General features: G+C 39.2%; 2 protein-coding genes across 4 annotated transcripts in view; both read right to left on the bottom strand.

The window, feature by feature from the left end:
• LOC128878990 (nuclear factor of activated T-cells 5) overlaps positions 1–7,434 on the bottom strand; it is a 57,267-nt gene extending 49,833 nt beyond the window's left edge. The window contains exon 1 of the mRNA XM_054127738.1: positions 7,223–7,434. Within this exon, the coding sequence (XP_053983713.1) occupies positions 7,223–7,295 (73 nt within the window). The 5' untranslated portion in view covers positions 7,296–7,434. The remainder of the gene's footprint in view (positions 1–7,222) is intronic.
• A 1,536-nt stretch (positions 7,435–8,970) lies between these two features.
• Positions 8,971–22,884, bottom strand: LOC128877902 (calponin homology domain-containing protein DDB_G0272472). 3 transcript variants are annotated; one of them, XM_054125542.1, is made up of 7 exons: positions 22,742–22,884; positions 21,625–21,671; positions 11,779–12,134; positions 11,369–11,509; positions 11,149–11,289; positions 10,740–10,895; positions 8,971–10,234 (listed from the first exon to the last, which is right to left on the bottom strand). In XM_054125542.1, exons 2-7 carry the CDS (start codon positions 21,659–21,661, stop codon positions 10,142–10,144), a joined length of 924 nt encoding a protein of 307 aa, XP_053981517.1. In that variant the 5' UTR covers positions 21,662–21,671; positions 22,742–22,884; the 3' UTR covers positions 8,971–10,141. The 3 variants fall into 3 exon arrangements, with proteins under 3 accessions (XP_053981517.1, XP_053981516.1, XP_053981519.1); XM_054125541.1 differs by lacking the exons at positions 21,625–21,671; positions 22,742–22,884 and adding exons at positions 13,917–14,006; positions 15,018–15,342; XM_054125544.1 differs by lacking the exons at positions 10,740–10,895; positions 21,625–21,671; positions 22,742–22,884 and adding exons at positions 13,917–14,006; positions 15,018–15,326.
• Between the last annotated feature and the right edge of the window lie 1,331 nt (positions 22,885–24,215).

The raw sequence follows: 24,215 nt of genomic DNA, 5'->3' as shown, positions 1-24,215 counted from the left end.
AATATACCGAATATCAAACTATGATCAATATAACATACATAATGATGTAGAATATGATGTATGTGATCCATAGTCATACCTATGATAGATGATATAATGTGTATCGTGACTGTGGCCACGCTGAATATGACGAACTCTTTCATTAACTTACATACATTCATAAATATAAAAGCTGCAGTATGAAATACCGAGATTTAATTCCTGCGAGTATTAAAAGTATATAAATATTATTCCGGTTGGAACAGTTCAACGATCGATTACTCTAAAGTTACCATTATCGCTTGGTGCAACTGTACGCAATTCGTGCAAAGAAATGGGGCAACTGTATACGTAAATAAACGCGCGAACCAATCCGCTTTGAAAAGCAGGAGCGCGTACACGTCGTGACGCAAATCTACCCCCCGCTGCACTCAGGATGATTTCATGCGCGTTCGTCATTTATTTCGCGATGCATTTGCGTCGAAGATACGTTCACCGAGATGGTGTCCGTCGCGTTCTAGCATGATCGCGAATATTCTCCGCGACACGCACGCGAAAAGAAACGAAAGTGTTCCGCGTGGAAATTGATAATCGGTTCAACGCGCTCCAATCTGAGAAAAACTCGCGTTGCGTAAGCGATCGATGAACGTTTGGCAAAACACACGCTCGGAAGTAATTAGATTAGCGCTCATTTGGATCGAACTAAACGGTTTTCCAAAAAGGGCTTTGAAATCTTCTTTCTTTTTTAGTAATAACATCTTTCATGTTCAATTGTAACCGTACGTAGATTCATTTGAAATAAAAAATGCCCGAATTAAAATTCTTTGAGAATCGTTTTCCCAACCGAGCAGTAATTCGTAACGATCGACGGCTTAAAAGACTACCGAGCATTTCCTTGCTTGCACACTTGCATAGAAATCTGAATACAAAACAAGAGATACCGAAGATACAATTGAGGAGTTGCAAGAGGTGCATAAAAGGAAACGATGCAGCATCTATATTTTGACACTGATACCGTATCGATGATAACACTGATTACATAATGTTTCACAATGCTTGAGTGCCATTGGGTTATAAATAAACTCGTGAAACTAAGGGGAGGACACGGTCATGTAACCTCAGATCTGGTCCAAACTTTTTTTTTGTGATTCTAGACCCTAAAAAAGTTTCGCCGTGTCCGAGGGTTTCTGTGAATGGACTTCAGGGGCGCCCAAAAATATTCAAAAAGCCAAGAAACGAATATTTTAATTTTGGCAACATTTGTATCGATTCACACTGAAATCGATGCGAGAAATTCATTAAAAATAGTTAAAAAATTCTGGGAAAATTATTTCTTAAGTTATCGCCAAAAAATCGCTTGTGGTACTAACAACATTTGTCAGCAAACTAACCCAGGAAAATTTTTTAAAGCAAAAGTAAGATCTTATTCGAATTCAGCACACAAAAAACCCTGTAGATACCGAATTTCGTGATGATTGGATAATATTATTTTTACTCCCTATGACCCATGACCAAAATCCGTGACTCAAGATTGGCTTTTTAACCTTAAACATCCATAACTTTCTCAATTCTTAACCGATTTACTCAATGAATACGTCGTTGGAAAGCTCTTTTAAAGGCGAATAAAAGTTATTAGGTGCTAAAAATCGCTCAGATGGCTTTATCATCCCGAAAATTCGAGTCAAAGATCACAAATCCTAGAAACACTTACAAATTTTTTTGAGGCTCTTACATTTTTGTAGCGGGTCACCGATTTTTGTATGGGTACCTATTACGAAGGTGAACATTCGATAAAAGTTTCATTGAAATCCCATGTAAGGTTCTGAAATAAAAAAATAAATAGTTGCAAAAGCTGCAAATCTTCAAGGGGGCTTGACGATCTTTCGACCAACAAATTTTTATTTTTAGATTTCGTCCAAAATATGGTTTTCAACGTTTTTGGTGGTAAGAAACACGATTCTGAAGTCTTTGTTGAACTTCTACCATCGATTTCAGTGCGAATCGATAAAAATATTGCCAAAATTAAAATATTCGTCTCTTGGCTTTTTGAATTCTTTTTCATTTCCTCGCGAGAAAACTTTGCACAATGCGTGTGTTTCATCGTGGTAATAAAATACGTGAAAATTTGCGTTGCCTGTGCAGCGAGCAATTAATGAATCAGCTGGGCTTTTCTGTCGAGCGTAACCCCTGCAATAAACCACGACACGAGCGATAGGATCTAAAGAGACCGGTGTCGGGCGCCGCGGCGCCAGTCGTCCCTCTGTGGTCAGCCGGAAATTGTAGAGTGAGTGAAATGCAATGAACTGTTAAAAAAAAAAAAAAAAAAAAAAAAGAGGAAACAGGACTTCGACCAGTGTAACAGACAAATATTGGGTAGGTGGTTTATATTTTCGACTGGAAAATGTGAATCGACGAAAGGACTCGCGAGTTATGCAAAACGAGGTATCGATATTCCTCGTTAATTACTTTTGTATCTCTACCCCTTTCCTATATTAATATAACGCTGTCAACTGTGTCCCTAAACTAAATTCAATTTGCGATTGGTCAGACAATAGCATGAACAAAAGAACAGAACGGTCACGAAAAAGTAGCCGCTGGCTAAATTGCGATAAAGTACGAAAGAAGTCGTTTTACAGAATTGATAGTGGGAAAGGCTGCACCACGCGAGAAGGTGGCTCCGCTGTAAATTGTGAAGATCAGTGTAGATTGACGGTGATTGAGACTACATTACAAAGGCCTTGAGTCGCTTAACACCCGTCGCTGGATTCACCGACCGTTATTTCTTTGTGAAATTCTTCGGTCAGGACCAAATCGCGGAGGGACGCGAAACGGATCGCTGGTCCTTGACGACTTTTCGTGGAGATAATTTACATGAGTGTGCATCAGCATTCAAATAACCGAATTAAGCCGGGAACTCGACGGGAATACAGTTGTTCGAAGAAGTCTACGTGACACGTCGTTAGAATTTATTTGATGTTCTATAATTTGAACACGGGTGGTAAGTAAACAACGATATAGAAACGACGATAAAATAATAATAACAAAGACTGCTGATCGTCAATTTGAACATAATAGTCATTCGTTACGAAACATTATAATTCTTGAAATTGAGGAAACTTGGTGTCTGAAATAATTACGATTAAGTTAAACATTTTAATTGGTACGATAAATTTTATCACCGAGTAAAAGTCGTATTGAGTAAGTATGTTAATAATTTTACACAAAGAGAGTGTACATTAACATAAAGAAAGTATCCGTACTTTTCTAGTCGTTTCGGTGGAAGTATAAATTAAAGAATACAAAGCACGCGCGTCGGGTGCCATCGCGGTACAGAAAGTATGCGAGCCACCGTATCAATATAAATCGATTGTCATTCAAATGGATCTGCAACGGCATTAAAATGCTCGTTTAGATTCGCTACAATAGCGTTCGGTTCGTTACCATCAATTAACTGCGAACGCTGAATAAGCCATTGACTGATTTATTCTACTTATGCACAGCGTCCATTAATCCTTCTACTACCTTTACTATTTTTTGTCAGCGACACTCAAACGCGATTATTCACCTTAACAACTTCTTCAATTATAAACTAATTTGAATTTCAACTCCCAACACAGAAACAACAAATACATTTCTATCCTTAATACCCTATAAAGTATTAAATACCTCTTAGAAAGTAGCCTCTTTATGACTGAAAATGAATAAAATGTGCGTCATATTTGATCGAATAACGATAGTGTATCTTCCTGCTTCAAACGAACATCGAAGATCTGATACTTTAAAACTTATCAAATATTTTAACAGCGGTGGAAAAGCTAACAGATCTTATCCTCTGGATGAGATTGATGCTAGATAAACCTATAATACGAGGTATAGCTGCCTGAATCTAGTTCTGCTAAATTCGACCATTCCTGTACCGTTATCCGAATCGAGAATACCTGGTAGCGATACGCGTGTAACCATAGCGGCGTTTACGCGGTGGCACAGCGATGAGACTTCACGGAGAACAAAGTTTATATAACTCGTTGGAGAGATATCACGGTATCGCTATCATATCGGGACATAAAAAGTAGTGTAACTAGACTATGAAGTTGGTCACCGGCCAAGAATCTCGACGAATAAGCCCGTACGTTATCCGTTGAAATAATTATCGCGAAAATGGAGACTTTCAAGGACAAGATTGTCTGGTTAAATGTGCCTTAGATGCTGCAGACGATCGTTAAACCGTTATCGCAAAAATGTTCGGTACAATCGAAAGAGATGGTAACCTACATACTCAAAAGTAAACACACCATCCTAATTAACACACACAAAAAAAAAAAAATGTATATCTTGCAATAGCTCTCGGGGATCTTAATTCGTTTTTTAATTAACAACACCGATAAGGAAATTATTTATACATTGACAAAATTATTTATAAATTTGGCAAAATTGCAATGAAATTCAGGAATAACGGCTAATTAAAATTGGTAGATCTTCGAATCTTTTCGTGTTATTTTGCTTACTTTTTTTTTTGATATTCACATACGTTCTACTTGTTACATGAAAATATATATCGTGACACATTCGTCTCCATTGGTTGATCTAGACAAGAATTTTGCCCACCTCTGTCCTAATCTTTCCGATTGGTTCGCTATAAAAGCTCCATGCCGTGAGTCCGATCGATCAAGACGCGAGCATATGGCACAAGTGAGAAATGGAAGAGCGAAGTACGAAAGACAGAAATATCGCAAGGTATCAAACACGAAATCAACACGATGCGCTCCCAACCGGTTAAAAACATCGATCCGCGTCTTTATCGTCATGACAACGTATGGACTTATATGCAGTAATCTTTGTGTGAGCTCTGAGGCCACTCGATGCATGTATGTTTCCATTCGACGTACTTACACCATCGGTATGCGCGCATACACACACATACAGATCAGTGACGTACCCAAGATTTTGCAACTTCGGGTTAGAAATTAATGTTACTAATCTCATACTTGTAAAACAATTTTTAATTTACGTTGCAATTATCCTTAAAACGTGGTAAAAATATGGAACTGACTCATTGAACTGTTCTTTAGCTCTGTATTGATTTTACCGTTTAGGCTTACTATTTACGCTATTTATTTGAGATCTCTACCCTTAGCAATATAAAAGCAAAGCATTTCCGTTACTTGTTCTATTTATCTATAGCCCCACACGCTGTAAAAGCTCTAGCAAAATGAAGCTTCTAATTGACTACGGTCCCCTAGTCTACGCCTATTTTTATTCCACAGTGGCTACGCTCATGTCGAAGACACACGCACGCGCAGCCAAGCGCGCCGATTACGTATGTGCACGTACGTACCTCTCCTCTATTTGTTATCTTAGTCTATCTTCCTTGCTCTATTCTTATCGCAGCACGCTAAGAATGCATTTTCACGGTTTCACTAGCACGCACCTTCCGTGTGACGTGCGAACCCGAATGAAACAAACTCGTCTCGTTGAAATAGTTTCCTGGCTGTGGGTGACGCTCAATTAATTCCTACATACGAGTCTCGGAGATCCATAATTGTTTTACCACTGAAATTATCGAAAGGAATAGCAACGATTAGACGCCGTAAACCGACTACTAGATGGAATGCCTTCGTTAGCATGAATTGCATTTTAGATAATTGAGCAATATGTAGCTACGTTTTAACAAGAAATGAGAAAATAATTTATGTATAAACATAGAATGGAGCACTAAATTATTGGCACAGACATATTTGGTTACATATCGATCATTCTTGTATTATACTTCACTTATGCTGGATCTAAAATATTCAAATGCATTATCTTATCCAGGATTTTTTAAGTAAAGCATAGTTCAGAATCATACGAGAAGAGCTGTGTTTATCTAAAAGCACTTACTTCAAAACATATTTTCCCTGTTTCATTAGTCAATTTTATTAGATAATAAACCAAGTCTTCTACTCCTTAATAGGGAAAAGTTCTTTGAATACCTGTTTTTACACTATTCTATCCATCTAAATTACCTGTTTCAATAAGTTAATGACTGACTGTATGTCTGAGCTTGTGAAACATCTGAGAGAATAACGATGCATTCCTATAAATCTAATTTTATGATCTTTCCAGTAAATTTACATAATTAACAGCTAAGTAGATAAAGTGTCCTTTGTATCATGATTCTTAAATTACACATTCATTCTGCATCTGTAAAATGATATGTAAATAGGTTTGATATAAAATCGAGATATAAAAAAAAAATCGATTTGAATTGAAAGTGATTTAACGCGACAGAAGCTACGCAGTTAATACATAAAAGCTAACGCCTGACAAACTCTAACGCGATAACGTTGCACGAAGAGATGGTGTTTTATCCGAGAGGATAGAAAGTAACCATGGTTAAAAGTGATAGCGACGGCGTTTCATCGTCAACAACAGTGCCTGTCAAAGCGAAGTTCGGATTCATTGATAATCGCGAAATACATTCAACGATTCCGTATCGGTTCGCACTTCGATTTCGACTCAAATTTAAATAAGATCCCTCTTTATCACAAGCCATTAGTTAATTCGAACAAGACCGAGTACTAGGGAAACAATTGATATCTGTTAAGTATCGGAAGCAATCACGAATCATGTTTACAAATGCATTTTGTTCTGACGCATTTGTACACACGAGTCCGCGGGGCGTCCATATTGAAAGCAGCATAACCTCACTAAATGTTTCCAGTGTGTATTTCATTCTGGACAATAATAACACGTAGAACCACGGATTCAATCTAAGCTGCACGAACGCAAACCTTAATGAATTATCATAAAATAACACTTATCATTTCTCGCGAATAAGAGGTTAGAGCACAAATAAGAAATTGTGCACGCTTTTCTGCATAACCTTGATACCTAACCACCACTGCAATCACGCATTCTTTGATTAAATTTTATAAACAATATACGCCGTATGTTTTCGTAGCCAAATGTGTTTATCTTGACATTGCTTCGCTTCGATATCTCATTCTGTGAAATCCACGAAAAACTTAAACATGAAAGTTGAACGTCATTCGACTGATATATAAACTTTTAATTCGCAACTATGTTCGCAATTGTACACTGTACGTATGGACTTAAACTTAATTAATATCGACAGATTCGGCCATGTTGTGTTGATACCATGGAAAACGTTTAGAGAGACCGAGAACGCAGCAGGGCTATCTCGTCGACTGCCAGGCGAACCATTTCGCAAATTTCCTGGCGTACCAATCTAAACACTTACCGGCCGTGGCTTTGGTGTTTTTCCCATGATGCCTCCGGTTCTTCTTCTCCGATAATCGGCCCTTCAGTAACATCGTACACGCACTTTATCACGATTTTTATCACTCGTTCTACAGTGGCTACACATTATTATTCACCCGCACGGCAGCCATTTGCCCTCTACGTAGTCGGCTATAAAGCCACTCTCGTCATTTCGTTTAGCCTTTGGCTTTCGGCCATTCGATAGCCTTTGACGTCACGTGGATCCCGGTGACGTATCTATGCACGTCTCTTATGCTTACACCGTTTTACTCCAAATTCAGGAGAGTAAAACGATTTTTAGACAAAATTCTCTGCGCATAATGCCTTAAAGTAGCATTTTACATATTTTAGACTGATGCACGAAACGAAAGGCGTTCTTAAAACGTTGTTATATTCATTCCTACGTTTATCCATAACGGTCAGGGATTTGCAATGAATAACAAGTAGAGAGACACTGGCAAGATTTCGACACGATCTCTTTTACCGACGTACGGTTATTTATTTCGATCAGTAGTATTTTAATCGTAGCGTCAATTCCTTGATAAATCATTTTTACCGTATTCAGAAATTATATGGTTAGAAGTTGATTTTAGAAGTGTGAAACTTACGTGAAATGAAAACGATAATGTTAGGTACTCGGAGAGGACAAGACGAAAGGATACTTGAGAGTGAAAGAAAACTACCACAACTGCGTGTAGGTACGACCTTTTACTTCACACGATCATGTTCCTTTTTTTGAGCACACATTGTCCCAACTAAAAATTAAACGAAGAATATAGAAGGCAGCCAATGTATCGTCGAGAAATTGCTTTCTCACGATTACTCGTTCGTTCGATTAAGAATTTATTTTTGCGATAAGTTCCTTACGTGACGATTTGCTTCCGTCTACTATAAGATAATACCAAAGCCCACAATAAACCATACGTACATTGTATTGATCATATCATATATGTATTATATATACCATCGCATAGAAATCTATATATATTTATATATCATAACGTAAGTCGAAAAGGACAATCATAACATACATACGTCGGGCATCTATATTATAATTGTACGAGATACCATTTGCAAAAGATCACAACAATTATGCAAAAATAGACGTTATCCGTCACCTATTGTAACCGTAAGAAAATGCGAGACCATCCGACTTTCTTCACAACGTTGCAACACGTGGCGAATCAATCGCAACATTCGGCAATATAGGTTACAAGTTGCGTATTCGTCAACGTACGAGTTCAAATTCCTTTTCACTTTATTAATTTTTATTTATCTCACGTTAACACTTCAGCGATTAGCCTTTTGTAAAAATTTTCTGTATAGTATCAATATCTAGAATGTAGGGTATCGTAGGTTGCAATATCACTGCGACATGGTCTTTCTATAACCCTTTGTTTTGTGACGATACCGTGACCAGAGCTAAAAGTTTCCTTCCGTTTTTGGTATCCCACGATATATACGAGTATCTAAGAAGACCGAGGAACCATCAGCTGCCTATGTTTATTAAGTGAAGGGAAATCTCGACGAAAACTTTGCCCCGGTTACGGTTATTACATTAGAAATCAGTACTTCCAGCGATGATATATAGTATGAACAAAATTAAGGCCCCTAGCCACGGTATCCATACGAGCGTAGAGGAATTAAATGTCTCTTTCTCTCTCTCTCTCTCCCTCTCATTCTTTCACTTAAACACTACACATTTTGACAAATAATTAAGTCATCACAGAAGCATCATATTATCATATTCAATTAGACTACATATCTTGTGAATGTTTTTGTTCAGTTAGCGCAGTAATATTACAATGATCGAGTACAAAATGGTTTTAAAGTTTTCAAGCCTAGTATAAAGCACTATCATATATATTATAAGTGTGCTTATATGTCGACGCATACCATGCACGTATAATCGTTTATTACGTATGGTATGTGCACTGACATATGGTCGCAATTACCACTTACGATCTAATTGTAGCGGTAGTATTCTATTATTATCCTATAAATGATAGCAAACATTTAACGAACGGAACACCGAAAACCTAGGAAAATAAAAGACGAAACTTCAGAGAAACATCGGAAATAGTAATGAAACGTTAAAACTCTCGACTTCGATGATCGTTATGATCCTTCTTTTCAATTTTAAAACTCGAATAAATGACTCTTCGATGAAGTACAAAGTTAATAATAACGTTATAATCGCTGTATAAAAAAAAGTAAATATGAAATCAAGCGAGTTATAAAAATTCATAAAATATTAGTTATTCTAACATACACAATCATTCACAAACGTAGAGAAGTTATTATTTTTTTAATGCCATCTCGTAGAAGATCTACAATCGTGTTAGTGGTAGGCACGTTAGAACTGAAAAAATAATATTGTACATGTATTCTAAACTCAGATTAGTACGCGTATCTTCGTGTATTTTTTTTTTTTTTTTGTATTTTTAGTGTGTAGTTAGATGAAGGCAGTGATTTTGCACAAGTACAAAGTTGGAGATAAAAAAAAAAAAGTAAAAACAATTTAATCGTTCGTCACGAACGTCTCCTCGAGTTACTTGTGAATACTTTTTGTCTAATCGAATGTTTAGTTTGTCTCTCAACAACTGTAGTAAAATAATATCGTTAAAATTGAAAATCTCTCCAGCTACTATAATCGCTTGCGAGTTCTTTAAAAATTTGTCTTCCAGCGAACGAAAATGGCACAAAGCGTAACAGAGTCACGTCAAGCTCAGCGAGCGTGACTCCTTAGTTTATTCCGAAATTTAAACACGTAACTCCGATGATCTATTCAGCGAGTGACACTGCAAGCCGATAGCCATATCCCGCTCTCCTCTTTCCTCGATTTTGCAACGATGAAAAGATATTTTAACGAGGATTACGATCGAGAACGATCTTCCGTTTACCCAGAGCTGGCAGTCTCCTCTTCAGCTGGCACACCAGATAGTTCGGACAGAGCTGCTTTGTTCTGTCTCACAATTTCGGCGCGCCTTTCCTTTAGAACAAGAAGGACAGACGATACTTTAACTCGTAAACAAACAGACCCGAACTATTTCATAAAAGAAAAATATCAAAGTATCTCATGCTAACTAATATTAAGCTAACATGTATCTATCAAATGTCGTGGCTCATAAATGCAGGGAGTCATGCTGAAAAGAAAATCAGAAGAGGAATTAGGTATACAGAGCGATTCTAGAGTCTAAAGCAAGCTTACGGAACTCCTGTTTACATCTTCCCTTAGAAAAAAGATGCAGCTTGTCACGGTCTCTAAATTCACGCTGCATAATCGCACATAATATAAACGAATTTCTAGGGATTAGTCTCTGCAACATAATATGGCGAAGCACGGTAACATTCCTTAAAAACTCTAACAATGATAGGCTACTGAAATGATCGGTATTCCTACTGAACTTAATCAGCGAAACAGATATATAATAAGCAACGGCCTCAGGGGATAAGACAATAAGAATATCGAATCAACAGAAAGAGGGCGAAATTACATATTGGCGAATAGCCTGCACACGACGTTGAATCTCTCGCTGTCTGTTCTGCTCCGCAGTAGAAACCCTCTTGTCAAATTCGAACTTTTTCACCATAATTTCTCTCGTGACGCACTCATCCGCTGTCTGACGCACTTTTGCTATCTTCACAGTGTTCTAAACGACCATTTCAAAGTCCCTTATTGGGTAAATTTTGTCGATAGTGTGCAAGAAAGGATTTCCACGAAAGATCAAGTTCGGAGAACTTTAACTCGCATCAAGTTTTCTGAACTTGAACCAAACCAAATGTGTATGATTGTTACTTCTACAAAGCGAGAAATCCTTCCTGATACTGCCCAAAACAATCGAATAGAGAACCCATAAAATAATATACCGAGACTGAGCGACTTGATAAACGCGTGCAACTTACATGATTGCGCAGTTTCTCCTTCTGTTCGCGTTCGATGTTCTCACGGCGTTCGCGGGCTTGGTCCAACTTGCCTTGAATCTGGGTCTCGAGCTGTTGCACGCGTTCGGATATTGCTTGACGTATGCGAGCAGCTTGCTCTTCCTAAATATTAAAAGACGCGTACTTAATACGCATGTTTTCGAAGATGCGACGCAATTCATGAATAATCTCGGATACCCACATGTTCCTTGAGACGGTCCAACATCCTCTTCATATTCTCATCGCGTTGAGCAGCAGCGGTCTTCAGCTTCTCTTCAACGGCACAACGAATCTCCTCGGTCTGAAGTTCGAGGCTCAAGCGAGTCTTCTCTACACTTTCTAACTGTAAACGAACCATAGACAAAATAATAACATGACAAATTATTCGTTCGAGGTATCAACTTCTGCAGAAAGTTCTGTCGTTAGTTTTGGAACAGCAAATTTCATAGCTTACTTCCTAGCCAGTGGTTCTCAAATGTTATTGGATTAAGATCCACTTCTAAGTTTCATTTATTTGATTATGATAAACATTGGTAACTTTTCTCTTGAAAAATGCAACAACTTTCCGCAGAATCTGATATAGTTGGACGTGGGAAGAAAACTAAAACTAACGTGTTCTTTCAGCTTGTTCTTCAGTTCAGCGATATGTGCCTCTCGCTTCTCCTCGGTGTTGTTCATCTTTGCGTCCAGTGATTCGCGGGTCGCGGTGATGAAAGCAGAGCTGAGTTCATCCTTCTTGCGAGCGGCCTCTTCGATTTTGCTAAGCTTAGCAGCGAGAGCAGCGAGCTTATGAGCTTCCAAAGAAAGTCTTCTCTCCTCCGCCGCTCTAAGCTTGTCCTCGATAGCGACTTGTTGAGTCGGACTTGTCTGTGGCGGTGACGGTGCCCTCTTAGGAACTGTTGGCTCCGCCAAAATTACCTCGTAGCAGAGGCCACCCTTAGATTTCTCTTGGCATCGAATTTCGGTCGCTGAAAAATCATTGCGGAGTGAAATCTGTCGGGTCATCCTTTATAAGCTTTTAGTTAACCATAATTAAGTGAAATGCGAACACTATAAACACTACACGAAAAATTTGTAATTACAATTACATTTTACGATACAATTAATGACATTCTTTATCGAGAAAGTCGAACGTGAAAGTGTTTCAAGCACGTTCACGTTAAGCAAAATTTTGTTTACTGGAAAGTGGCAATTTATGTAACCAGAAGTAACATGGTTTTATAATTAGCATTGTATACTTCGTGTAAACACGTTAGGGACGTGAATAGGAATTTGTGAAGTGGTGATATCAAAGAGATACATCTGTGTAGTCACTCTGTGAACGTGGTTTCAAAATCGATTTTTTCGAAAATAAAAAGTAAAAATACCAAGTGCGTTGTTGGACGTACAAAATATTCGTACCGTGTACGTACTGCCATTATAAATCATTTTATGTAGAAAAAGCAATTAACAAATTTAATAATTTCGCCAGAAAAAAATACAAAAGAAGAAATTGGTTTTACAGAGTGTCGAGTTGGAATACCCTTATGTTTTCGCAGCAAATATTTTCTTTGAAATTTTACGCTACAAGAAAATGTAACAGAAAAAGAAGAAATTGAGTTCTTCAAGGTGTCTGGCTAGGATGGCCTCTGAAGTGTCCAATTAAGAAGCGTAGGGGGAAAGAGTCTCCCTCGACGAAAGATGTCTCGATCCTTCCATCTCCTATTTCGCAAAGTGCACGAATCAATTGCGGAAGTATGACTCAGAGATGCGAGAAGGATCGATCAACCCACGGGACGATTGTCTCTAGGCGCCGCGACGTCTAGCGTCGGCACACGCATATTTTCAACGGCCACCCCACGTACACCACACGCTGGAGTGTTCTTCGACATTCGCCGCAGTCGATTTATAATTCATCCGGCGACATATTGGCGACCGTTTGCACAGAGTTCGTTGCACCCCCCAACATGCGCGATACGATCGTAGAATCAAAAGTAACTTTTGACGCGATGATTACTCAATAAAAATGTTGGAATTATAAAGGATATTCCAAATGGAGCTTTGGAATTATTTTTTTTTTTTTTTTTTTTTTTTTTTTTTATGTGAAACATAAATGGTATGGAATATATTATATATGTATATATTTATAGTTTTTTTTTTATTTTACATGAGAATACACATGATTACAATTAAACGAGAAACATGATGTCGCGTAAGTTGATATCAAAAACCAATGTTCTAAAGCCCCGTTTGAAATCCTTTTACAATCAGATTGCATTTGACTAAAGCTGAGTAAGTGATAACTATTCGATCGAATAAACATAGCGAATAAATTGTTATACGCGCAATACTTTCTACTCTGCTATCTGGAATCCACTGCGACGGGAATCCAGTCATGGGATGGTCAACTTTGTCGACTCTCATAGTAAAAGTTCGCCGTTAATTGTACTCGATCCGAGGGCGTTTCAAGCATGTTCGATCGAATGTTTCGCAACTGAGAAAGCAAGCGACTCGTTAAAGCAGGTTTCTGGTTTGTTTGCTTGAAAAATCTACTTTCTTGTAAACCACATTTTCTAAGACCTTCAGAGCTTGGAATCACGACCTTATTAGAAGGACATCTTGCAAATGAAAGAGTACACCTTGAAATTTTAAATAATAGATTAAAGATGCGAAATTCGAATCAATCCCATTAATTTATGTTCCTGAAACTGTTCCTGCTTTATTACTCAACAAACCGAAAACCCTGTCTCAACCAAAAGCGATGTACTCACTGATGAACTTCACTTTCTTCGGCTGCTTAGTCCGCGGCTTTCCTTTGCCGCTGGGCTTCTTGAAGGGCGCGTTGCCCCTTCTACTTCCCGCTTCGAAAATTGAGAATCAATGAGAGTACCGTATTACCATAGGGACCAAGGGAAACGGGGATCATGCTTTAATTATCGGAAAATCGATGCAACCGTCTGCTCGCTATCGGCCGACAACCGGAGGTAGCCATCTTGGGCCGCACCCCGATCGTTTTGGCAAGGACGTTCCATGGATCACGTGCGTGTCCACCGCTACTGCGATCTCTCTATATAGTCGTACTAGTCCGAGGTGATCCATGATTTATAAAAAAAAAAATTTATCGACTTCTACTCCTCGTTCAGAACACGTTTGGCAAGAGGCGTGAATTAAAATACGTTATAAAAGAACGTCGAATTCATGGTTACCGGCGCAATGAATTTCCACCGCACACCGATGATGGTGGGACCATTGGTACACGAGTGCACCCTGGGTGCCGGTTCGTGTACATGGTAGGGAAATTGATCGAACTGCGGGTGTCTTGGATAATACGATAGCAGCGTGAATATCGACTTTCCTCGACTGCGGTAAAAATACATCTACCGGCGAGATCGACTACTGAATATATCAAGAAGAACCTTTAAGGTAGGTTCAAGGAGGAAATAATCCTTGTAAACGAACAATATCCGAACCCGGTACCACCTGCAGTCCGTTAATAATATACTCGCCGGCACGTTTCTCCTAGGTAACGCAAACGATTGATTTGAAATTGAATAAATAACGAAGAACGAATACGACGATAGCGATCGAAATTGAAACGTCACAGAGAAGGGGACGGGTATGAAATTCCCTACCGGATCGGAGGGGGTGCAGCGGGACGATACCGTAGAAAATCGGATTAAAAGAGATCGCTAGTTTAGAGGATCACCTCGATCATCGGGCGTCGTTCACCGCGATATCGACTCCTCCCCTTCTAGCCATCGGTGTACGCGTATCTTAGCTACCAGTCGCACATCAAAAAGCGGCGAACGGTTGCATCTTGGTACCGCGGTACGTCGAGAAACGCTGAATTTAGGATCGTATTTAGGACTCACCTATGCCCAGAGGTGCTTTGCAGCTGTGACAGAAGCACTGCAGCACTGAGTCGCGCACGAGATCGATCAGCATGTTTCTAGTGTGTTATTGCTTTCTTCTATACGCGAAAACACGCAACCGACGAGAAACTGAAAGCTTATGCGGCCAGCAGCAGAAAAAGGAAAGGAGGGAACACAGAAGTCGGCAAGAGGCACGTCCGACGAGCAAAGAGGAGGGCCGGAAGTGGCTGAACTCGTATCTAGGGCGGTAGCTGGAGGGCGACTGATCCGCACGGTGCGCCACGACGCCCGGCGTCGCTCAATATCCACCCACCGACGCCTCTTGCGCCCCTAGCCGCGGCAGACCACCACCACCACCGCCGCCGCTGCAAGTAACCTACCCGACGACTTGCTACCCGTCCACCTACACTAACCTCCAACCTACAACTTCCACCTCGAGCAGGCTCAACATGCCTATATCGTGGACCCGGCTGCCGGTCGCTAGGCACGTGTGGAGACCTACGTGAAGGCGTAAAATACCATCTGTCCAAACCCCAGCCATCAGACTCTTACACTTTGCCACCGCCGTGTACCACGCCGCGCTGATCAATGAACGATAACGACCGTCTTCGCGAAGTTTCGCAGTCCGACGAATTCGTTCGCACATTCTGAATTATGATAAAGGATAGAACTGTGGCAGAAGGCACATGGCATAGAAGTAGGGTTCTAGACGCAGGTGTGAAGAGTGTGTTCAAACCATCGTTGGGCCTCTTGAGGCGTTTTTACGCAGGTTCTTATGCACTGCAGACAAATAGATTCCATCGTCTCATCCTCTCAAAATTCTGTAGTTAGTTGTTAACAAAAATGAAACTGTAACAAAGGACCATTTACAGACTCTAGGTTGCGATATTGAAGGATTTGTTGTATTTTATAGAATCATTTTATATCATAGTATCTGGTGTTTTTAGATGTAGGTGCAAAGTATCCTTAACTCAGACTCAGCCACCATCGACCCTCTGGCATTTTGACGCAGGTTCTTAGCCAGACTGCTGATCAATAGACGATGTTTTCTTGCCACCAACCCTTGCGGGGTGCACTTCTAGATCTCGTGTCTTCGGAACTAGTGGACACCAATGTATTAATAAATAATATACATTATAACTATCAATTTCAATGTATATCGAAGACATATGTACACTTCGAACTGCGATTTCTCTGTGCCTTTGGGTCCTCGCCAGGCTGTTGATCGATAGATAACTTCTTTTCACCATCTTCGCCAATTTTCACACTCCATCGAAGTTACTTGTAGAACCGAGTTATCAAAAAGAATAGACCTGCAACAAAAGATCGTACACCGAGACGACGTTCCTGCACCACGTATAGATGAATTGGTGTCTGATTGTATGCCGGTAGTATTTAAGTGGCTTCAGATGTGCGAGGAACCAGCTCCAACTGCCGCCTCTCTTGTATCTTGACTTGGGCACGTAGCCAAGTTGCTGATCAATAAACGATATCTTCTTTTGACGTAGATTTTTGGCCACCAGGAATAACGGACAGCTAGTTACCAAGGAGGAGTCGCTATACTCCGCACGGGACAGTTGAAATCTGATCGTACGTTGGTAATATTTGAATATAAGAGACATAATCGTGGAGTTATAAATTATCTGTCCAATTTCAACCACTCTGGAACTCCTTACACTTTTGGCTCTGTCTTCTAGCCAAGCAGCTGATCAATGAACCATATCTTCTTCCGGCGATTTTCGCGAAATTCGGCAGTTCTATGAAACCATTTGGCGATTTGGCGCCTTGGCAAGAACAGAAATACAACAAGGGGTTATTTATTGCCGCTGTGTTATAATACTGCGCATAGAGCAGCGAGGGTCTAATTGTATCCTGGTCGCATCCAAGTAGTTGTACGCAAAGGTGTGAGTATCGTCTGTCTAATCACTGTCGGTCTTCTGGTGTTTTGACTTAGGCTCGCGGCCAATCTGCTAATCGATAGGCTTCTTTGTTAACAATACGTTCCGCAGTTTAGCAAAAACTGCGTTTAACCTTTGCTAAACGACAATGGGGGATTCAGAAACGTTCACAAACGTTCAGAAACTATTTTTAACGAAGCAAGTATCACCTTGACTACATACAACAAAAATACAGATTATCTTCAAAAGATAATATTAGGTGGGCCAGAAAGTAACGTCGTTTCTTTTACATTAAATTCTAACAAATAAATTCATAACGAGTTTTTATTTTTAATCAATTACGTTCGCACTCTTTTCCAACAACCTTTTGCTATCTAGTGTGCAAATTTTCAAACTCGGATCGATAAAAATCAATTGGTACACAATGACCTGATAAACGATAAACAAAGTTGACATTGGCAGTAACGTTTTTCTTTGACCAAGGGTCTGAAACTCGAAAGATCTTTTGTTATAAATTCTACAATTGATCTCAGGCACTCGTTTTACGTGTATAGATTTATCGTTCACAAGAATAAACGTTCTATATAGTTTGTACTATTACGTACAAATGAAACAGAGTCCAATCGTGTGTTGCAGCACACAAGTGCCGCAAGATAATTATTCTTCGGCATATTGATTTTGGAGTTTGCGAAGATTTTACGTAACCAGTGCCCTATTTTGCGATATGTCTACCGTAAATCTTCCCTTGCAGCTGGATCTCCACTTTGCTCGATTGCGCCACCGTGGAAATGCTCGAGACCTCAACTTTGTACCACGCATACCGAGTGTGCACAGAATGCTTGGCAATTTTGCTTCGATTGTACCCATATCTGCCATAGGCACGTGTACCCCAGTTCACTTGAAGACGAAATCAGAAAGTATTGCTTTCAGTGGCATCTGAGATTGTTTCTTCTATTTTCATGTTCTTTGCGATATATTTTTGGATAAGTGAGCAAAGTGCAATATTATTTGGAACATTCTGATAGAAGACCACTTGTTCGAGAGTCAGTAGCATCTCAGATGCCCATCTCTAGAGTAAATCAGTTCAAACTCCAAAGACCATTCAAGGAACTTATCCTTCAATTGCTATGCGAATATAAAGTGTCCCTTCTAAAAGGTGAAACACAAATACCTCCTGTCATCGTCCCTCATTTCCTGATTTATCAATTTCTCTTGACCAGCTCTCGCCTGGGTCAGCTGTGTTTGGGCTAAATTGCTTTCGCGCACATCCTCTCCTCCAATTTTCTCATCGACGCTTATCTCGATATCTCTGACCGCCCCCGCCCTACCCCCCGGTTCGTTTTCTTTATCCTTCCTGGCATTGTAGTCGGCTTTTAATAAGCCGCGTCGAGCTAAATCGATCGCTGAAAATGGCGCGACAACGACCAAGGAAACGCCGTTGTTGGAAAATGTGGGACATAAACGACGAGCCGTTTTGTTCCGTGAACTTTTCCGTTCGACAGACGCGATCGAACGGTGGCAATGTCGGGACAACGTGACGCACTACGGCGGAGGATAACGCCGTAAAATGAATGAATCTTCCTTGGGACGAGAGGATCGATATCGCAGAATATTTTCAGAACTTGTAACAGGGAAACGGGCGACGTTAATAATGCAACCGCCCCCCCACCTTTTTACCGCTGGTCACGAACCGCGGTAAATTGCGCAGAAATCGGAAGCACGGAATCCGATGGAAAGTGTCTCGCGAACTATACGCGACCAATCGTATTGTTTGGCAAAGACTCGGGTATAACTTTTCGATGTCTCCCGTTTAAGGGGACTTTCTACTTTGCAGACAAGAAAACGACTCGTTTCTGCGAGAGTTTTTTGAGGGGATTGAATATTGAGAAGTAGTTTATTTCAAACTTTGTATGTTTGTTACACTTTTATGCAGAGAAAAAATATAAATTTTGTGTTGGACTTGTATCGTACTGGTGTTTATTTTATCAAATTAAACTTCTACTAAGTATTGGTAGAAACGTTTAAATAATTTCAATTATTTATGTAGCGATCAATTTGTCAAAACAGTAATATTACTATTAAATTAAAGAACTGAATCGCTAATATCGAATAGTTCCTTAATGAAGGAAACTTGCTTTGAAATAAAATATCTAGAAAAAAAAGAAAATTCCAGAATGCTTATCCAGCGTGATATTTAATGAGCTCCGCCAGCTCGGTGCATTTAATTGGATCTAAAAAAGCGTCAACTAAAAAGTGAGAAAAAAAAAATGTAAAACGAGGTCGCCCGAAGAGTGAAAACTGCAATCGTTTCAAAACATGCTTTATCGTCGCATGCTCTTTAAGGTGAGAAGTATGTGCAACGAGAGTTTCAGCGTGGAAACACTTATGGACATTTCAGTCGATATATCTTGCACACTGCTGGGCAATCGGATTAACCTACGCACTTCAATGTCACCGTGCACGCTCTTTAAAGTCAACAAGGGTCTTTCACGTGTGCAGCAAGCACGGCCAGTGCGAATCTAGACTTATCAAGTCCTGACGCTAATTTCAGGGATCCCTTTCCTTTTCTGCAATGCTTTCTGAAAAACAAATATTATTAAAATCTAAGTTGGCTAATTTCTAGGCATTCAATCTTGAAAATATTGAAAACGCAAATGACCTGGAAAGGAATTGTCTTGAAACTATTCGATTAAAAATTCCATGCTCTCGTTAAACAAATTCATAATTAGCAACACGTTTTCAAATACTAACTGTTAAATAAATATAGAAGGTTATATTATACAATTTCCCCAAAAAGAAACTATTCCTCTATGCATCTTAGTAATATTTAATTTAAAAAAGCATCGACAACGTAAAAAGCTTTTAAGTAAGCTCCGTAGCTGGAGCTTCGTTAACTTTTTGGTAGGCCGTCTCTGAGCTTATATCCCATTCCCCTGCGCGAGACAGCTGTCTGGTAAAAAGAGCTACGACGCTTTAGCGGCGTTCTAGTAGCCAACGTCGCGTTGAATTGTGATATAGTGTAATTTATCGATACGTGACACTCATACAGGGACCACTACACTGCGTACACCAGCCCCGGAATTGGGAGATCGATACAATCGCGGCAAGTAATTATTCGCATTGCGAAATTGGCGATGGCTACAAAATTGTGCGCGATAAAACAGAATTCGAATGATCGCTTCATAAAATCAGTGCTGTACAGTATATTTTTCCTTTTTAATCAAAACCCCCTACGTACGGTCAGTCCCATAAGTATGTCTATAGAAGAAACTTGTCTAAATTAAATGACAGACTTAATGTTTCTAAATATATTTTTCATTATAAATACATACATAAAGTTTACTTATGTACATATTTTTAATGAAACATAGAGAATGCGTCCAAATGGCATACTGACAGTATGAGTAATTTATTGGGATATTCGACCAACCGTAAATAAAAGATTGCTTTGTTAGGCTGTTTACGTTTTGACCACCTGGTATTTGATCGATATAATTGCATGGGGATGGAAGGAAACGGAAGTATGATTCCCACGTTTGAACAAAAAGAAATACTATAAATTAAATAATTCGTAAATTCTTCCTGAAGATCCAGAATGAAAACCATAGGAGTTCAATGTTTAATTAACTCTTTGAGGTATCCGATTATAAAAGAAAAAGAAGATTCAAGCTGCTCAGAAGAGCAGCGTCAACAACTTGCTGACGCTTTTTGGCATTTCTGGTTCCACTTATTGTACTTTTAGCGTTAGTTCACAGTATTGCGACATGAATGAAAAACTTTAAATAAAATAGCAAAGCTAAGTAAAAGATGGGACAGTTTTTAACCAACCAAGCTTCAAAGAGTTAAATTAAAACCTTCCTTGTAGTGCTAACTGTTTTATTCATTTCACTTGGTAGCAAAGATTCATCCATTTCGAATTTACGAATAAGAATCAAACAGATCATCAGACTTCAGTGACAGTAAGAATTACGAAATTAAACTAATTGAAACAGGTATTGCGCAAAGAAAGGAATAGATACTTCGAAATAATAGTAAATATTTCGCAGCGGAAATGTATGGTATTCGACGAGGGTTGAGAGCCACTGAAAGGCGTTCGAGCACTGCAGTCGAGTCAAGCTGCAGTTGCCACGGCAAAGTGCAGGCTGCACTTCTCCGAGGACGCCAATGGAGGACTCTGACCTCTTCTCAGTAACTATCTACTTTCTTGCAGCCTTAGGGTGTGTTCCTACTGCTGCCTAAATCGCCGTACTAATTAAGGATCCTTTGTCGTACTGACTTCGCATCGGAGCACGTAAAAGCCGCGTTGCGCACAATTTAACAAGCGGTTCCTTTGTTCGATTGGGTTTCGATGCAATTATTCGCGACGACCCGATCGTTCATGAAAGTTATCACTGTTAAATCGTGCGCAAATATTAGAAATTCCAATCTACAAACAAAACGATGTATGTTCTTAAGTCGTTTGTACAGATTAGATAATGCACGTAAAACCTATATTCGATGTAATATTCGATACTATTGTTTTTTTCATAAATTTTACTTACATTACCGATCTACATAAATGGCAACAAAGGTACGAATATTTTGTAATGGAACGATTAAAATATATAACATACGTAATAGAAATTTTTTTTAATCGATAGATGTTCTATATACACATATATCGCAAACATAGTAAATTGCAAGTATCGTACAAAAATGTCATTACTTACGTTCGTTGTTGACGGGTGATTCCGTAGCAGTAGCCATTGCGGGATTACTAGAAGTGAATGCATTGATTTCGTGAATCGATCGAAGATATCGGAAGAAAACAATATGAAATATTCCTAACTCGTACTTTATTTATCTTTGCCCCTTTATATTTTATGTCGTTTACTCCGTATCTCCTGTTTCAATAATTTCGCGCGAGATATGCGACTTGGAACAAAGAAACTGCACAAAGAAGTTAGAGACCATTTATCTGTCAAAATTTTCCAAGTTGCCTACTTCATCTTATCAAGCGATGGTCAGGTACATTTGTGTCAACGAGTGGTAGTTTTTTTTTTATCGAGGGATGGTACATTCGTCGGTAAAGAATAATTTTAAAACCCTTTTGCTGTTCTTCTGCAATCGAAACAATTGAAATGCGAAGAAAGAGGGTATTACAAATCGAGCGAAAAAACTTCCTCGCCAGGACAATGACACAGAGCCATGAAAACATAACTGCTTCGACGAAGCGGTCAATTACCCGATTAAAAAAATGTTTGATGTATTCCTTTGTAGTTGCCAGCGCTCGATAAAATTGCTTGAAGGCATCTTATAGAAAGCAATAAAGGACAAAATTCGTACCAGAATAAAACCTCTGAATAACAGAAAATGGGCATCTTTTACGACATTATTTGTTCGATAAAACAATCGGAATTACACAATTGAATTATGATTCATGTTGCACGATTATTAAAAGCTTATCTGAATAATTGTTCGGTGAAGTAAACGATACGAATGAATCGCTGTACAGAGTTTGTATTCGTCTATTTCGGATAGAATTTGAATAAAATACATATATCCGACAGAGAGTCAACGATAGGAGTACTTGTACGCATCGTTCGCGATCGGGTTCAAGCCTGCGTACCGCAGCATACCGTAAATCGAATACGGAAGACGTCGATCATAGTTGCCGAATAAAAACAACGAGATACTCTTTGTCTTGTGTCGGACATTGATTAAGCGTTTTCATGGGACATATGTATACGCGAGTAACCGGTAAGGCGTCCCTTTGTTTGAATTCGTAGCGTCTCCTTGTCAATATGGGAATTTATCACACGGTAGCCGAGTAAATGTTCGACTTACCTGTTTCTTCACCTCGGTAGAACAAAGAAACGGAGTACTACAGATTGCACAGAGCGTAGAGATCCTGCCACAGGAACAAAACCACGTACACACTCGACAATAATGTAAGGATATCTGAACGGTTGCTGGACTTGCTGGCTGCTTTTATTGCGACATGCGAGTATTCCTGTGTGTCCAGCGATTCACACCAGTTACCGTTTGGCTACACGCACGACCGGCACGGCACTCACACTTGTATTTCATCGAGTCGCCTGGAACTTCTGTGCGTCCCTATTGGTTGGTTATAGTGATCGGTTCGCCACGATTGGCCTGTTTGAATATGAAGCGTTGTGTTGATTCTCAACGAGACGAGTCACGGGATTTCTTCACCACGCACTCGCAGTACCGTTTCGTTGTTTAGAAGGATGGTGATTGTAAATACGACGAGATTGAAAAAGGTAATTGCTAGTTTTGTTTGCTTTGTTTATCGCGTGCAAATTCAGGACTTTTACGTTGCATTTTGCAGCACCTATCGCAGTGACCTAGTACACATAAATAGAAAATCTGATCGAAAGGAGCACCCACGTTCGAAACAATTCGAGGATTAGTAGCAGTTTTTTCTAATTTGAAAATAATTTAAAAAATTTCAACTAAAGTAGTAAACATACTTAAATTAATCGTAGATATGCGTATTATTTTTGAATTAGATTTCTCATATGTTCTGTAATTTGTTTGTCTCGCTGCTTCGATAAAATGAAATTGAACTTTATTAATACGCATTTTCCGTTTGTTAACGTGGGCCTGCCAAATTCCATTGTACTTTGGGCTACGTGAAGACATAATACGTCACTGATTGTGGCTTTGTGTTAACACGAACTCAAATTTGTCGTTGAAAATTGTCGTTCTTATTTGTTTTAATGTAAAATGTACAAAAATTGTATTGAAGCAGAGTGAAAGAGCAAAACTAAGTTCATTAGCACTTAACAAATAATGTCATGAATTTGAAACAAAGAACGTTCTTTCACTAAATTTGTAAATAACCCAATAATTTCGATGACAATTTTTGTAAATTTGTAATGGATGTATCCATTGTTTGTGTGTGATAGGGAAGCTTCTCGAAAATACAAGCGTCTATATTTTCGACTGCAACGCAGTTACACAGTTTAAAAAAGATTCATTCTGGATGAATCATATGTATGTCTATGCATCTCTGCTAACGTGTGTACCGATATGTGTGGGACGTTGTGACCGTTGTGCGACCATACGAACGTAAAAATCCGTTCCAAATATGGCTGAGTCGTTATAACTGGTTTCGATGGTTTTACAAGAAGCACTATGTATTCCTACAGATTTGAACTAAAAGTTGCAAATTTTACTTTCGCTAATTATTTCAAGTTGGTTGGTGTTGTTCAATTAGTTTTCAATTACTAATCGCCAATATAAATTACTTTTTATTGTTTGTTTCGATATTTCAATAGAGATAATAAATGGATAC

The sequence above is a fragment of the Hylaeus volcanicus genome, chromosome 6 (genome assembly GCF_026283585.1).
Source record: "Hylaeus volcanicus isolate JK05 chromosome 6, UHH_iyHylVolc1.0_haploid, whole genome shotgun sequence".
In the NCBI taxonomy this organism is placed as follows: domain Eukaryota; kingdom Metazoa; phylum Arthropoda; class Insecta; order Hymenoptera; family Colletidae; genus Hylaeus; species Hylaeus volcanicus.
This window is presented reverse-complemented; position numbering and strand designations above follow the sequence as displayed.

Coding starts and splice junctions, on each gene's coding strand:
- LOC128877902 (XM_054125541.1), bottom strand. CDS start 15,090: ATGCTGATCGATCTCGTGCGCGACTCAGTGCTGCAGTGCTTCTGTCAC. Junction 12,135..13,916: donor GAAGAAAGTGAAGTTCATCA/GTGAGTACATCG, acceptor ATGATTTTTCAG/CGACCGAAATTCGATGCCAA. Junction 10,235..10,739: donor TGCAGGCTATTCGCCAATAT/GTAATTTCGCCC, acceptor CTTGTTCTAAAG/GAAAGGCGCGCCGAAATTGT.